A 17,129-nucleotide genomic window follows, 5' to 3' on the forward strand; every position below is an offset into this window, starting at 1 on the left:
ACTACAATGTGCCTCCCACTTTACAGATATCATCTAATCTAATCCATACAAGTAAGAAATATTATCACCCCTAATTTGCAGATGAGGCTCGGAGAGGTTAAGAGACATGTCCAAGGCTGCAGAGCTACCAGGCACTACCAAGACTAAACCCGTATTTGCTTAAGTTTAAAGATTCTCAATAGCATACTGTTTAAGCTTGTCAAATCACTATGTTGTGCACCTGAAACTAGTGTAACATTGTGTGCCACCTACTCAAATAAAAACTTTTAGTGTTTATTTATTAGACCTAATCCGCTGCTTTGCCTGATCTCCCATTACTCACTGGCATAGCCTCATGAAAGGGGGACCTCATTCCTTTGAGATATGTTGGTCTTCAACCTAAAATGACAGAATTAGATCTAATTTTTCGAGAACACCACTCCAAGCAATACCTGTTGGCCTTTATTATCCTCAACCACATAGTCTTTTTTGTTGTTGTTGTTGTTGTTTTTGTTTTGTCTTTTTTTTTTTAACTGCATAGTCTTGTGATGTTCATATTGATTTCACATGTATGCATCTTGGGTTTTCAACAAAGCCAAACACTTCTTTCAGAGGACCTGGACTCTGTTTTTTTTTTTGTTTTGTTTTTTTTGTATTGTTTGCAGTGTCTGTAACAGGTTAGGCAGGCCAATTGCTGTGCTTTGCTCCTAATAAGAACCACTTACAATGAGCTTTCGCTCAAATTATATCATTTATTCCTCAGAACAGGTTTACAGATTAGGCAGAACAGGAATACCTGCCATTTTTGGGATAAGGCAGTTGTGGCCAAGGAAGCTTCAATGGTGAAGAGCTAAGTGGCAGTGGAGGAGGAAAAACTCAGGGCTTAGGGCCCTCATCCACTGGTTTGCTGGTGACTATGGTTAACTTCCTGCGGGCCGACTTCCTCAGGGTTTTTGCCTGGTGGTGCCTGTGTGCTTGCTGGCTGCTTTGTATTTTCGGTCATGACTCTCCTTCCTGATTAATCTTCCTTCTGATTCATGCACAAGCTCTCCACTGTGGATTTTAGTTCCTGCTTCATCTACATCCTTCATAGCACCCGCTGCCATGGACCCCACAGATGCCTAATTGAGGAAATGCCTGTTTAATCAATGAGTGACTTGTGTCACATTTCTGTTGATTTTTAGGAACAAGCTAAGGCAGCATTTTCCAAAATGTGCATTCAGTTCATATATTCCATGAAGAAAAGTTTCCAGGGTCAGATAAGTTTGGGAAATGCCACAATGGAAAACAGTTTACATGAGCAATATTTAAGGGCTGGGTGTTGCCCTAAAGAGATGGGTTAAACCGACTTTATCCTGACACTCCATAAAATCATGTGACCGGGGTTTCTTTTTCCCATGTGACACCTATTACTTGTGGAATACCGCTCTAGGGAGCTCATGTACTAGCTGAGGGGGAAGGTGCTTCCCCCTGGAAAGCTCACACATGAAAAGATGCACCATGCCAGGAAAGAAGATAAAACACAAGTGAAGGAAATTAGGCTGAGAACAACTAAGCAAATATCAGGCCACCGAAAGGGGATCTGTAGTGTGGAAACACTGTTCACAGCGGCTCTTCTGTGCTAGCCGCAGATATGACATTACCTATGGTGATTCATGTAAAATAAGTGCCTTTCTACAACCACAGCCATGAAGAACAGTTCAGATGAAACGTAGCTGGGCCCAGTGGGTTTCCCGTGCTGGCACGTAGAAGGGGAGCATGCAGGTGCCTTGGACCATCATGCATGCCTCCTTGTACTCCCACATCAGGATGGTACCAGCAGGTAAGTGATGGCCAGGAACATTTTGTTCAAAGCAGCCGTATGAATTGTCTGTGCAGTGGAATGTGAGACGTGTGGATATACAGAGTCCAATTGTCTTGTGGGGTTCAGGAAAAGGAATATCACCGCCCTCCTTAAGATGACGTGGGCCAGCCAAGTCACAGTAAAACAGAGATGCTGGGGAGGGTCAGCCATAGAATGCTACCTCCTATCTTTGTGATTTTCATTCTGCAGACTCATTTTATTTTTAAAGGGTGTGTGTCTGTATTCATCTCAGGGAAAATGTTAAATCTTACTTTTACTCCAACTGATACATTCCTTTCCAGCAGACAGCAGTAACAGGCATCGTGGCTAATACATAGCTTGTCACTTCTGCATTCCCTCTGCACAGAGAAGCAGGGAGTTGAAACTCTGTGGCTTTAGGCAACTTAAACTTTTAGGCCTGCTGTAGTAGACTTGTGCTCCCTTCCTTGGTGAGGGGCCCTGGATAGCTGCTGGAAGCTTCCTCCACGAGAGCTTCCTTTCATCACCAAGAAGTTCAAGTCTTTGTAATTATCTCAGTGACATTTAAAAAGAATTTCCTCCAAGCACTTTATAACTGTACTTCTCTTAGATGAGGTTTAGCCTCATCCAGAAGCTCCAGGATTCACATTTCAGCATGAAAATAAGACCCAACATTCATGAATTTAACCTTCAAAGTCACAAAGAGACTGGAGGAAGGGTTGTTCATGGACACTAACACTTTTTATGCATCTCCACTGCCCTTTGCCATGTCCCTGGTACCCAGTTATTTCTTATAACTAAATATTCTGGAATTTCTCAACAAATTATAGCATTAGGATGGCTTCTCAACTCCTTATTTTGTTTCACTCCTGTACTTTTTTGTTTCAAGTTATTCCCATTAGAATGCCAGTTCCCTGAAGACAGGGACCTCTCCTGTCAAATAATTGCTGTATTCCAGAGCTAAGCCCCTTGGCAGATGCTCAGTAAATATTTGTGGAATGAACAAAATGAGTGAGTGAATGAATGAAATTATGAAGAAGGAATAACAATTTAGATTCTGGGAAAGTCAGGGTTATATCAACCTGTGGCGTTTATAGGTTGATGTTGCTAAGGGCCTTCCTGTTATATTGGGAGACAGAGACAGAAATAGAGAGAGATGGGGGAGGAGGTAAGCATCATGAAAAGGAGAGAAAAAGGCAGGAGAGATGGAGAGATGGTTTATTTTGGGACGAATGGAGAGATCTCAGTGAAGAGCAGAAAGGTACTATAGGAAATGAGCACTTAGGGGAAATTCTCAATGCTTCTGCAAAAAGCCTTAGCCTCCTGAGAGGAGGAGACTGGAAGGGGAAAAACCTGAGGGAATTTAGGAGCCAGTCTATGAACTCCAGATAAAAACACAGTTGCTTTTGGGTGTGATGATGTCGTGAGTCACAGGTACAAAGCTGGCAACGTAGATCGTGCAGGCCCTTAGCGGTGCTCCCCTTTCACTGCCAGGGTTTGCAAAAGTGACTTCGGTTTTATTTCAGAGCCTATTTAGAAATTTGGGCCCCAAAGTAGTACAGAGGGCTGTAGGCAAAAAAACTTAAATCCTATGATCCATGGTAATGCCAAATATTTATACACCCAAGGAGAAACTGTATTTTATTCTTTCTTTAGCAATCAAAGTCTACCCTTACAGTTCCAGGGACTTGAGAAGTTTGCTTTCAACCCTCTCTCGAGAATCTCCATGCACTGAATTACTCTTTAATTTCCCCCTTTCCCCTTTAAAGTAGGAATAGCAGTGGTTTTTATTGGTACCTTATAATGCTTTTATATGAGGCACCTAAATTTTCCACATAGATACTCATCATAGCTATAAAAGGTTTCATTATTATTTGTAGGTTGATGCTAATTTTTCTTTTTATATTTTCACAAAGAAAATGCAGTTAAGAAGGTTTTATTAATATTTATAGTCCTTGTTCCTCTAATCCGTGACAAACTGCAAAAAGGTAGGATTCTAAGCATGTCTAATCCATAACACTCCTTTGTCCCTGATTTATGGGTGGTCACTCTTCCCAGGTGGTGAACTGCCCTGCCTAGTTATTGCCTCCTAGTTATTAGGGAGACCTGATCTAGAGGTTATTTCCAGGCGGTGATGTGTACAGCATACCGAAAGTTGAGATAGAGATTTTTGGACAATGAAAGACGAAGTGTCTGTACTTCAAAGGGAGCTCTGTAATTAGGAGAACTGTGAGGAGGGGACAGAGTGGGTAAGATGATGAACCCAAACAAACCCTGACAGGCTGCCAAGCGGTGGTAGCCTCCAGGCCAGTCCCGCTTTCTGAGGAAGAGGGGTGGGGTGGGGGAGGGCGGGAGGTGTGAGAAGCAGACTCCAGGGGATTTATTGTGCTCACTGAGAGAGGCGCGGAGGGCAGGAGGGGCTCAGGCTCTTACCTCGGGGCTGGAGTAGTGGGGAGGCTTGCTGCCCTCACTCTCGCTGGAACTGCTCTCCGTCTCCGAGTCAGATCCCGAGCTGCTCTCTGAGTCACTGGAGGAGCTGCTGCTGCCGCTGCTGCTGCCGCTGCTGCTGCCCTTGCTGGAAGGCACAGAGGCTCTGCAGTTGGCCTGCTGGACCACGGCGCTGCCAGCCCACGAGGCCCCCGGGAAGGAGAGGGAAGGAAAACCAAGTGAGCAAACACGAAACACCACCGAGCAAGCTGTCATTCGACCAAAGGAGAGAAGAAGCACACAGGCTGCACGTCTGTCAACCATCACCTGGAACATGAAGGGCCATCATCAGGTCAATGGCCTCCTAATGGTTAAAAAAAAAAAATTATGTATATAAAAATATAATTGGGAATGAAAGCTGGTGCCCCATGATAGCCTGGCATTAGTTATTTGGTGGCCATTTTAGAAAGCAGGGTGCTGTCATTTCAGAATGACTGTTTCTGGGAATGGCTTTGCAAATGCACCCTCTAGAATCCAATTGTCTACAAAAACGCAAGGAAATCCCAAATGCTTGAAATATTTTGTGAAGATTGAAAATGTCTGTTTGCTTTATTTTAGTAAGTGGGCTATGAGGAAGGGCACAGCATTCTTCTCTGGGCTTTCATGGCCTGCTGGAAGGTTCTGGAGACTGTGGGATCATCAAAGTTATAGTCCTGTTTCCTACCTCTTCCTGCCCATGGAGTTGACTGCTGGAGTCTTTGTAGGAGCTGGCTTACTTTATAAACAGTAACTTTCCTTTGAACTCTTTGTTAAAAAACTAAAGATCCATCCCTTACACATTTTTATATATTCCAGATTTTAAAATGTAACCCCAGTTCAGTGGCTTATAGCAATAGCATTTCAAATTTATGCTCAATATTCATATCCATTCTGAAATTTGCCAGAAGTCATTATATACTCAAAGACAACAGGAAAAATTGACACTTTCTAATGGTAATTAACCACAAAAATTCAAAGAGCACATATGTACCCAAGGAGTGCTCGAGCCAAAAAGAAAGTTTCAGTACTCACATCATATTCAACATCTTCAAAGTCCTTTATTAACTGTATTGCAACATGCCTGAATCTATTCTTTTGAGGTCAATTTCTGAACCCAGGAAATGCAGTGATCACTTTTGAATGTTGAGTCAGCAAATATTTGCTGGCCACTTCCAACTGTGACTATACTGCTTCATCAGGACTGGACATTAGTGAAGGCCAGGGGTGGGGGAACTTGTCAGCGTTTATGGCCTTAAGTGCAAAGCAGCCTGGACAAGGTGAAGGACCCTTTCACCCACCCCTTAAATCCTGGACTAGTGTTTTGCCCAAGGACAGATTCTCATAAATCCTCAGCATGGGGGCAGGAAGGGGGGTTAATATTCGCTGGAGCCTTGCTTCTTTAGAAGAATGACAAGCAACTATCTTGTAGGATACAGCGGAAAATAGAGGCATCGGTTTGAACTGCAGGGTTCGAGGAAAATGGAGCTGGAACATAACCTTCCCTAGTGGTTTTTATTTCTTTCACCAATGTCATGGTCGGTACCTACTGTCTGACAAAATTCTTCAACATCAGACAATATAGGCACATTTATGCCTCGCCTGAGCTGTAGTGGTTTCTTTACCAGACTATCGTTTGTGTCTGGTGCTGAGGGAGGAATCCTGGATCTTTAGAAAAAGGTGGGGAAGGGAAAGTTAACGATCAAAGGGCTGTAATATTTCTTTCTTTCTTTATGAACCAAAATCCATTTTTCCTGTACAGATGGCTACTATCAGTGGGGACATAAAACAAACAAACAAAAAAGGCTATAGATCCTGACCAAACATGAACATCTGAGATCCATAATAGTTTGTCAGTAGGCCCCCAAAACACTGGGGGAAAAACTCCAAACAACTAAACAATACCACTTCCCCAAAATACAACCCCCAACCTTAAAACTCAAAACAAAAACAAAAACAAAAACCAAACCCCCAAAGCAACACATATTGGAAGAAAGAGATCGGTCTCCCTGCCATACTTTGGAATGGCATTTGCTGAAGATGGGGAAATTATGATGAATAAAGAGCATTTTGATTGATTTTATATGATGGTCAAAGGCTTTGATCACTGAGCAGTACATTCTACTTGCTTTAATTCAAACAACAAAAACATGTGATGCTGGTGCTGTGTGTACCTGGGCGTTGTGTGTGCGGCAGAAGCAGCAATGTGTGTGCAGTTCCCTGGGGCCTGCACCACAAAGTGATTGACTGTCTTTTGAAAAGCGGCACTTTAATTTCTGAGAAAATGTCCATTAAACAGTTACCATGCTGCCTTCCTTTTATGACTGCTGTCCTGGAGTAATGAGACATACTAGCCCAAGGAGAGAGAATCTCTGATCTGAAGAAGACGGGCAGAAAAGCCTTATGCTTTTATGTTTTCCTTCCTTAAATTAGGAAATTCACTTAAAATGACAGTTTTACTGGCATAACTATTATTTGTTTTGAAAACAGTTGAGACAGCAAGGACTTTTAGGTTTTCCTTCGTGCTTTGGTTGTGAGGCTGTGAGGCTTACCATGCTTCTGGGGTCAGAATCAAATATATTCATGTTTCAATGGTCTGGGTAGAGAATATGTCACCAGAAACAATCCATGTCAAGGATGGGAGCCTGGAAAGACTGTCATGGCTCCAGCTGAGGGATCAAGATAACTATTCTAACCTCCATGAAGGCTGCTCCAGTAACTAGTCTTAGTGCAGGTCCTTGAGGGACAGTTAGTCGATCTGGCCCTGGCATAACGAATGCTATAGCCATGAATGCAGGAAGCTGCTTTGTCTCTCTGGGCCGCTGCAGCAGGGAGGGGAGGGGGCACAACAGAGGAGGAAGCTGGGGACCGTCATCACTGCAGACTAATATTAATATAGAAGGCTGAGAGCAGTTAAACTAGGAGGGCTCTTGGGAGTCATGGAATCGAGAAGATGGAAAAAGACTTACCAGAAAGACCTTCTGGAAAGAAGACTTCAGGCTTAACATATTTGAAGTTGCAAACTCAGCATGTTAGTGTGCCAACTAGTTGTCATGTTTCCATACCAAAGATATTAAAAAAATATGAACTTAACTAAAAATTAACTTTTTCCTAAAATGATAACACAGATCGGTTGACATGATGACACAGCCCTGGACGATATTTAGGAGAGCTTTTGACCTCTATGTCATTTCAGGAAGACAGTGCCATTGAGTCTGCAGATGTGACAACATTACTGAGATAATGGAATAAAAGTCTTTGCATCATTAAACTTAGCACAGTGCCTGGGACATAATGGGGCATTTACATGTGATTACTGAATGAAAAAATCAATAGAGAAAATCTATCATTGGGTTAATGAGTTTAAAAAAGGGATTTAACCTTTCAAAAGGGTTATAATCTCTCTTTTCCAATAAAGAAAATTAAAAATTTTTTTTTTTTTTTTTTTTTTTTTTTTTTTTTTTTAATGTTTAATGCTTGAGAGAGAGACAGAGTGTGAACAGGGTAGGGGCAGAAAGAGAGGGAGACACAGAGTCTGAGGCAGGCTCCAGGCTCTGAGCTGTCAGCACAGAGCCTGATGTGGTGCTCAAACTCCCGAACCGTAAGATCATGACCTGAGCCAAAATCAGACGCTTAACCAACTAAGGCACCAAGGCGCCCCAAAAGAAAATATTTAAAGGGATTTTAGCACCTCTTGTGATCCTCCAACTTTTTTTTTTTTTACCATAGGATTTTTTTTTAATTTCAAGTTTGTATTTAAATTCTAGTTAGTTAACATATATGGCAAAATTGGTTTCAGGTGTAGAATTTAGTGATTCATCACTTAAATATAATACCCAGTGCTCATCACAACAAGTGGCTTCCTTAATACCCATCACCCATTTAGCCTGTCCCCTGCCCACTTCCCCTCCAGCAATCCTCAGTTTGTTTTCTATAGTTATGAGTCTCTTATGATTTGCTTCCCCCCTCTCTCTTTTTCTGTTCCCCTATGTTCATCTGTTTCTTAAATTTCACATATGAGTGAAATCATGTGGTATTTGTCTTTCTCTGACTGATTTATTTCACTTAGCACAATACACTCTAGCTCTGACCACATCATTGCAAATGGCAAGATTTCATTCTTTTTTTTTTTTTTTTAACGTTTATTTATTTTTGAGACAGAGAGAGACAGAGAATGAACAGGGGAGGGTCAGAGAGAGAGAGACACACAGAATCTGAAACAGACTCCAGGCTATGAGCCGTCAGCACAGAGCATGACGTGGGGCTCGAACTCACAGACTGCGAGATCATGACCTGAGCTGAAGTCGGACGCTCAATCGACTGAGCCACCCAGGCGCCCTGATTTCATTCTTTTTGATGGCTGAGTAATATTCCATTGTGTGTATATGTATATATATGTATGTATGTGGGTGGGTATATATATATATATATATATATGTCTGTGTGTGTGTATATACATATCTTCCTGAGATATATATATTCCTGATCCATTCATCTATCAATGGATATTTGTTTGATCTTCTGATTTTAACACTTTTTCCTTTCAGAGAATATTGCTTTAAATGTGCTCTAAATTTTTTCTGCTATAATTTAAGCACAGTTCTCTCTTGTATGGTTTATTTCCTTTTTATATTTTGATTTTATGCAATGTTTTGCTGGTTTGTGAACAGTCAAGATCAAAGACACCTTTGAGAGAGTCTCAGCTTGATTCTAAATGATCTGTTGCTGTGTTCCCTCCTTTCCCTGCAGTGACACATTCCTTTCCAAATCTGGCCTGGGTGAAGTCTGAAGGACAGTAAAAGAAAAGATCTGCAACTTAAATGACAAATCCCAGATCTCACAGTGAAGGGTGCTCATGCCTGCCAAGTGTATTGTGGGGCCTGGATACATACCCAAAGTTGTCACAAGCTTTCAACTCACATATGAAAGGCTCTCTGCCTGGTTGGCACCGTGTGGACAGCCGTGATGCCTAGCAGGATGCCTCACTTCCTGTGACCACTCCACTTGTACTGGCCAGATGATGGTATTTTAGAAGAGGAGACAGCTCTTTCCCACTCAACACTCTGTACTGATTCCCAAATGCTTGATTTCCAAAGTGTGATCAGTGCCCTGGCAACAATATTCCTTTTCTGATAGCATCTTTATTCATATTAATTAGTCTAAAACTATAACTACATTATGAGAAGTGAAAATGGTAAAAGACGGCACAGGAGGTTCACCATTGCCAAAATTATCTTCCAAAATACAAAACTGATAGGACCGCTGGTTCTGTATAAAATGTTTTTGTTTGCTCTGCTATACCACCAGCAACAAGTCTTCTGGTAAACATGGCTTTTTGAAGCTCTTCACAGTCTGGCCTCAATCAGATCTTCTGCTTCACCTCAATGGGTCTATCCATAAACCTCAGCCATAATAAATTTCTCATAATTTTGACCATCTCTAAGTGTTTTAGAATTACATATATCTATAATTATGTAACTAAATATATGTGTGTATGTGTATATATATAAATATATATAAATTCACATATTTATATATATTTAAATTTTTTTAAACTAAAAAATAATAGTTCACCCATTTCTCCCACCCTCCCTTCCCCTACCTCTGGCAACCACTGGAGTAGAACAGAACTATAATAAATAAAAAATAGAATTATATTTTGATTTACTTACAGTGTTTTTGAATTCGTTTCTTTGTACAGATTTTAAATTTTAGTTTTTCTAGGTGCTACATTATACATAACCTATCACAATCTACTGGTATTGTCATTTGACCAGTTTGAGTGAAGTGTAGAAACCTTATCTTCTTTGTTGTTTTAAATATTTCTTCTACATACATTGGAGAACCATACCAGACAATGTTTCAAATTTTGCTTCAGTTGTCAAATATAATTTAGAAACCCCAAGAAGAGAAAAAAAATTATAGTATTGACCCTATTTTTACTGTTTCCATTGTTCTTCTTTCCTTCTTGATACCATTTATTGTATTGAGGCTCCTTCTATTTCCTTTCATTTTCAAGAACTTCCTTCAGCCATTCTTTTTGGGTAGGTCTGCTGGCTACAAATGCTTGTCAATTTCATCTCAAAATGTCTTCACTTGTCCTTCATTTCTGAAGGAAATTTTCAGTGAATATAGGATTTTAAGTTGACAGGTTTTTTTTTTTTTTTTTTTTTCTTTCGACCCTTAAGAAAATGATGTGCTAATTCCTTTTGGCCTCCATGGTTTCTGACTCTAGGGTCATTCAAATTTTTTTTTATCACTTCACCCCAATAGGTAAGGTTTTTATTTCTCACTGCTTTCAAGAATTTTTTTTTTTTTGTTTGTTTGACTTGTTTTCAGAAGCTTGACTATGTTGTGTCTTGGCATTCATTTATTTGGGTTTATTCTGTTTGGGGTTTGCTTAGCTTCAGGAATCTGTTTGCAAAACTTGAAAAAATATCAGCCGTTATTTGAAAAAATTTTCAGCTCCACACTCTTTCTCTCCTTCTGGGCCTCTAATGATGCAAATGCTAAATCTTTTGTTATAGTTCTTCAGGTTCTTGAGGCTCTGCTCTTTTTCTTTAGTCTAGTTTCTCTGTTGTTCATACTGGCAATGTCTATCATTCTATCTTCAGGACCACAGTTTCTTTTCTCCGTTATCTTCATTCTCTTTTGGGGCTCACTCACTGAATTTTAAAATTTCAGTTATTGAATTTTTCAGTTTTACAATTGCCATTTGATTTCTCTTTATATCTTTTATTTCTTTGCTGAGACTCTATGTTTTCATTTGTTTCAAGTGTGTTCCTAATTGCTTGTTGAAGCATTTTATAATGGTTCCTTTAAAATCCTTGTCAGACAGTTGTAATATTTAGATCATCCACTATTGGCATCTGCTGATTGTCTTTTCTCATTCAAGTTGAGATCTTCCAGTTTCTTGATATGATGAGTGATGTTCTATTGTATGCTGAACATTTTTGGTATTATAAGACTTAGCACTTCAGTAAAAGCGCTTGGTTTAGCAGGCATCCACTAACACAATACCAGCAAGGGGGCAGAGAGGTATCTCTTTACAGTTGGGCAGGGTGGGAGGAAGGAATTCGAGGCTCCTAACTTTGCCTTTTCCTGATGAGGGTGGAAACGTGGTCACGTCTTTCCCCTGTGGTGTTTGACTGGAACACAGCAGCTATTGTCTAAAAGTTTTCTTCTTGCTAGGACACCTGCTTCCTGGTTCTCTTACTAGAGAGAGCTGGCTTTCTTGGGGATTTTATTTTTATTTTTTTAAATTTGTGCCTGTTGGCATTTCCAGGTTGCTGGCCTTTCCAGTATCTGCTCTGGGCTATATGAGGAAAAATGAAGACCTAGTGAACTAACCACCATGCCTTTCTTGGGCCGTAAGTCCCTAGCTGATCTGCTTTCTCTCTTTCTTACAGACTTATGTTTGTTTTATAATATCTAAAGATCTTAGCTGTATTTAGCAGAAGGAATTGGGAAAAGTACATCAGTAGTTTGTTCCAGAATGGGAATGGCCTATATGATATTTACCACGTGGAAAGGAACTCTCTCTCAATACTTCCAACCTCTGTTCTGGTTAATTGTATCAAAAGCTGATGAATGAAACAAACATGCGGGTGTCTGCTGCAGTCCCTGTTCACTATTTAACAACCATTTATAGTGGAAATTGAGCTCAGATTTTAATAGTTTATGTACCAAAGCTAGAAAGGTCCATCACAAAGAATGCATATACCATTGTGAGAAAAATGACTCAAACGGTTGTAAAAATGTTAAGGTTGAAAAGGTGAGTACTTAAAAGTTATGTTCAGAGTAAATGGTATGAGAGTAAGGCATGATATTCGTGTGACATTTGTTAAGAATCCACTTTGTGAAGAGAGTGGACCAAGATGGCAGTGTAGGAAGACTCTGAACTCACCTCCTCCCATGGACTTGCTCATTCTATACCTACAGATACAGCAATTCTTCCTGAAGAAGAACTGAGGGCCTAGTGAAATCCTCACAGGAAACAGTAGAAGGACCACACAGAGAAGAGTAGGTGAGACAGAAACACAGTAATGATGGAATGCAATTCCTAGCACGGTGACCTACAGTAGGGAGGGTTATCCCTAAGGGGCCCACAGGGCAGATTCACCCACCTGGGGCAGCAAAACAATAGTGGTTTAACAGTGGCAACTAGACCAAAGTGAAGGAAACCCACTTACTAACTGGAGAGCATCTGTCAATGGGTAGAAACTCTGGAAATCTCTCCAGGGTTGGGGGTGATGGCAAGTGCCACATTTTATGTTCCTCTTCCATCTTGATAGCGTGGGTGAGCAGGATGGATGTACTCTAGTCAAATTGCTAGAGCTGCCCATTGTGTCCCAGGTCCCTGGCCTATACTAGCTTTAGCAGTACTCCCAGGAAGTCCCCAGCGTGACATGCCCTGGGAGCCCCTGGTTCATGCCTGTTACAGCTCCAGCCATCGTGCTTAGGTGGCCCCATGCAGCATGCCCTGGGACCCCACCAGCCCATGCTTGCTCCAGTTTGAGCTATCCTGCCAAGGTAGCCTTGGCATGATAAGTCCAGAGAAGTCCTGGTTCACACTTGCTCTCCTCCAGCCATCCCATAAGGGCAGCCAAGGCATGGTGCACCCTTGTACACCACTGCTCATGCCTGCTCTGTCCTGCCAGGGAAGCTCTGGTGCAGCATGCCCCAGGATGCCCTGGCCTCCATTAGCTCCCATTGTGGGACTTCTTGGCCTGTGCTCACTCTAACTGCAGCCATCCCATCAGGACAGTTTTGATGCAGAATGCTCTGGGAACCCCTGGCCTGCACCTGCTCCAGTTCCAGTGGCCTGCCAAAGCTACCAGACACATGCAGTCTACACAGGGGATACTTCTATACAAGGCCACTCCTTCATACCTGGGAGAGGTAGCTACTCTGCCTAATTAATAGAAATGAACAGAAGGTAAGACAAAATAAAGAGACAGAGAAACATGTTTCAAAGGAAAGAACAACATAAACCATAAAAAGACCCTGGTGAAACAGAGATAAGTAATTTACCTGGTAAAGAGTTCAAAGTAATGGTCATATAAACACTCATCAAACTTGGGAGAAGAACGAAGGAACACAGTGAGAATTTCAACAAAGAGTTAGAAAATATAAGAAAGAAAGAACCAATAAGAGTTGTAGAATACAATAACTGAAGTGAAAAATAGACTAGAGGGAATCAACAGCAGATTAGATGACACAGAAAAATGAATTAGTGACCTGGAAGACTGAATAGTGGAAATCACCCCATCAGAACTCTGATTTTCAGCAGAAACTTTGCTGTTCAGAAGGGAATGGCAGGATATATTTAAAGTTCTGAAAAGGGGAAAAAAACAAAAACACTACCTGTCAAGATTATCACTCAGAATTGAGGATAGAGTTTCCCAGATAAGCAAAAACTAAAGGAGTTCATCACCACTAAACTCGCCTCACAAGAAATGTTAAAGGGTCTTCTTTAAGTAGACAAGAAAAGGCTGCAAGTAGAAAAAAGAAAATATATGAAAGAAAAAAACTCACTGGTTAAAAAAAACCCCTCACTGGTAAAGACAAATATATAGTAAAGGCAGTGGATCAGCCACTTAGAAAGCTAGTATGAAGATTGAAAGACAAAAATAGTAAATCAACTATAACTACAATAAATAGTTAAGGGATACAAAAAATAAAAAGATGTAAAATATGATGTCAAAAACATAAAATGTAGTGTAGGGATTTTAGAATGCATTCAAATTTAAGTAATTATCAGTTTAAAATACATTGCTACAGAGGTGCCTGGGTGGCTCAGTCGGTTGAGCATCTGACTGTGGCTCAGGTCATGATCTCACATTTTGTGAGTTCGAGCTCCACATTGGGCTCTGTGCTGACAGCTCAGAGCCTGGATCCTGCTTCTGATCCTGTGTCTCCCTCTCACTCTGTTCCTCCCCACTCGCACTCTATCTCTCTCTCAAGAATAAACAAACATTAAAAAAAAAAATACACTGCTATATATATAGGACAATATGGGTTAAGATATATGAACTTCATGGAAACCACAAACCAAAATCCTACAATAGATACACAAAAAAATAAAGATTAAGGAACACAAACATAAAGCTAAAGAAAGTTATCAAATCACAGAGGAAGAAAGCAAAAGAACAGAATGAGAACTACAAAAAAATCCATGAAAAAATGAAAAAAAATAAATACATACCTATCATTAATTGCTTTAAATGTAAATGGACTAGATGCTCCAATCAAAATACACAGAGTGGCTCAAAGGGTAAAAAAACCAAGACCCATTTATATGCTGTCTACAAGCAACTCACTTCATATCTAAAAACACACACAGACAGAAAATGAAGGAATGGAGAAAGATATTCCATGCAAATAAAAATAAAAAGAAAGCTGAAGTAGCAATACTCATATCAGACTAAATAGACTTCAAAACAAAGACTGTAACAAAAGATAAAGAAGGGCATTACATAATGATAAAGATGGCAATCCAAGAAGAGGATATAACATTCATAAATATATATTTATTTGGGTGCATCCAACATAGGAGCATCTAAATATATAAACAAAATATTAACAGAAATAAAGAACAAATTCACAGTAATATAATAATATTAGGGGACTTTAAAACCCCAGTTATATGAATGCATAGATCATATAGCAGAAAATTAATGAGGAAACACTGGCCTTAACACATTAGGCCAGATGAACTCACATACAGAATATTTTATCTGCAAACGTTCATCTCCAGTGCATATGGAATATTATCCAGGATAGATCACATGCTAAGTCACAGAATAAATCTCAATAAATTCTAGAAGACTGAAATCATATCAAGCATCTTTTGTGAGCAGAACTGTATGAATTAGAAATCAATTACAAGAAGAAAATGAAAAAACACAAACATTTGGAGACTAAACAATATGCTACTAAACAACCAATGGATCAATGAAGAAATCAAAGAGGAAATTAAAAAAACACCTTGAGATAAATGAAATGGAATCACAAATTCCCCAAATCTATGGGATGAAGCAAAAGCAGTCCTAAGGACAACACAGGCCAACCTCAAGAAACAAGAAAAATCTCAAGTAAACAATCCAACCTATACTTAAAGGAAGTAGAAAAAGAAAAACAAATAAAGCCTAAAGTTAGTAGAAGGAAAGAAATAATAAAGATCAGAGTGGAAGTAAATAAAATTGAGACTTAAAAAAATTGAAAGATCAATGAAACTAAAAGCTCATTCTTTGAAAAGATAAAGAAAATCAATAAACCTCTAGCCAGACTCATCAAGAAAAAAAAGAGAGTTGGCCCAAATAAATAAAACCAGAGATTAAAGAGGGGAAGTTGCAGCTGACACTACAGAAATACAAAAGATCATGAGGGTGCTATGAACAAGTGTAAGCCAACAAATTGAAAAACCTACAAGAGGTAGATAGACAACTGGAAATATACAACCTTCTAAGATTGAATCATGAAGAATTGAAAATCTGAATAGACCAATTACAAGTAGCAAAACTGAATTAGTAATTTAAAAATTCCCAAAAACCAAAAGTCAAGGACCTGATGCCTTCACAGGAGAATTCTACCAATGACTTAAAGAAGAGTTAGTACTGCTCCTCAAATTACTCAAAAAAGCAGAAGGAATGCTTCCAAACTCATTTTATGAGGCCAGCATTACCCTGATACCAAAACCAAAGACACCACAAAAAGAAAATTACAGCCAATACCCATAATGAAGACAGATGCAAAAACCTTCAACAAAATATTAGCAAACAGAATTCAACAATACATTAAGAGAATCACACCACAGTCAAGTTTAGGGACGCAAAGGTGGTTTAGCATCTGTAAATTAATCAATACAGTACACTACATTAACAAAATGAAGGATAAAAATCCTATGATCACTTCAGTAGTACAGATAAAGCATTTGACAAAATTCAACATCCACTTATGATAAAAATTCTCAACAAAGTGTGCATGGAACATACCTCAACACAATAAAGACCATATATGGCAGACCCATAGCTAATATCACACTCAATGGTCAAAAGCTGAAAGCTTTTCCTCTATGATCAGGAAGAAAACAGGGATGCCCACTCTCGCTACCTTTATTCAACTTAGTACTGGAAATCCTAGCCACAATAATTATGCAAGAAAGAAATAAAAGGCTCCCAAATCAGAAAGGAAGAAATAAAACTGTCACTATGTGCAGATATTTATAGAAAACCCTGAAGATTCCACCAAAAAACGATTAGAACTAAGAAGTGAATTCAGTGAAGTTGCAGAATACAAAACGAACATACTGAAATTGGTTGTGTTTCTGTATGTTAATAACAAGGCGCCAGAGAGAAAAACTAAGGAAATAATCCAATTTATAATGGCATCAAAAAGAATAAAATATCTAGGAATAAATTTAACTAAGCAGGTGGAAGACAGGTACTCTGTATAAGAGACTGATGAAAGAAACTGAAGATGAGACAAATAGACGGAAAGATAGACTGTGTTCACAGATGGAAGAATTACTATTGTTAAAATGGTTATACTACCCCAAGCAATCTACAGACTCAGTGCAATCCCCACCAAAATACCAATAGCAATTTTTACAGAACTAGAACAAAGAATTTGAAAATTTGTATGGAACCACAAAAGACCCTAAATAGCCAAAGCAATCTTTTTTTAAAATTTTTTAAATGTTTATTTATTTTTGAGAGTGAGAGACAGAGTATGAGTGTGGATGGGGCAGGCAGAGAGGGAGACACAGACTCCAAAGCAGGCTCCAGGCTCTGAGCTGTCAGCACAGAGCCTGACATGGGGCTCGAACTCATGGACTGTGAGATCATGACCTGAGCCAAAGTCA

General features: G+C 39.7%; 1 protein-coding gene across 1 annotated transcript in view; it reads right to left on the reverse strand.

Moving 5' to 3' along the window:
- Nucleotides 1–17,129, reverse strand: part of AFF3 (ALF transcription elongation factor 3) — a 451,465-nt gene that overhangs the window by 49,033 nt on the left and 385,303 nt on the right. Inside the window, exon 12 of the mRNA XM_040453633.1 lies at nt 4,235–4,421. Within this exon, the coding sequence (XP_040309567.1) occupies nt 4,235–4,421 (187 nt within the window). The remainder of the gene's footprint in view (nt 1–4,234; nt 4,422–17,129) is intronic.

This window comes from Herpailurus yagouaroundi, unplaced genomic scaffold (assembly GCF_014898765.1).
Source record: "Herpailurus yagouaroundi ecotype Mexico unplaced genomic scaffold, PumYag 210, whole genome shotgun sequence".
In the NCBI taxonomy this organism is placed as follows: domain Eukaryota; kingdom Metazoa; phylum Chordata; class Mammalia; order Carnivora; family Felidae; genus Herpailurus; species Herpailurus yagouaroundi.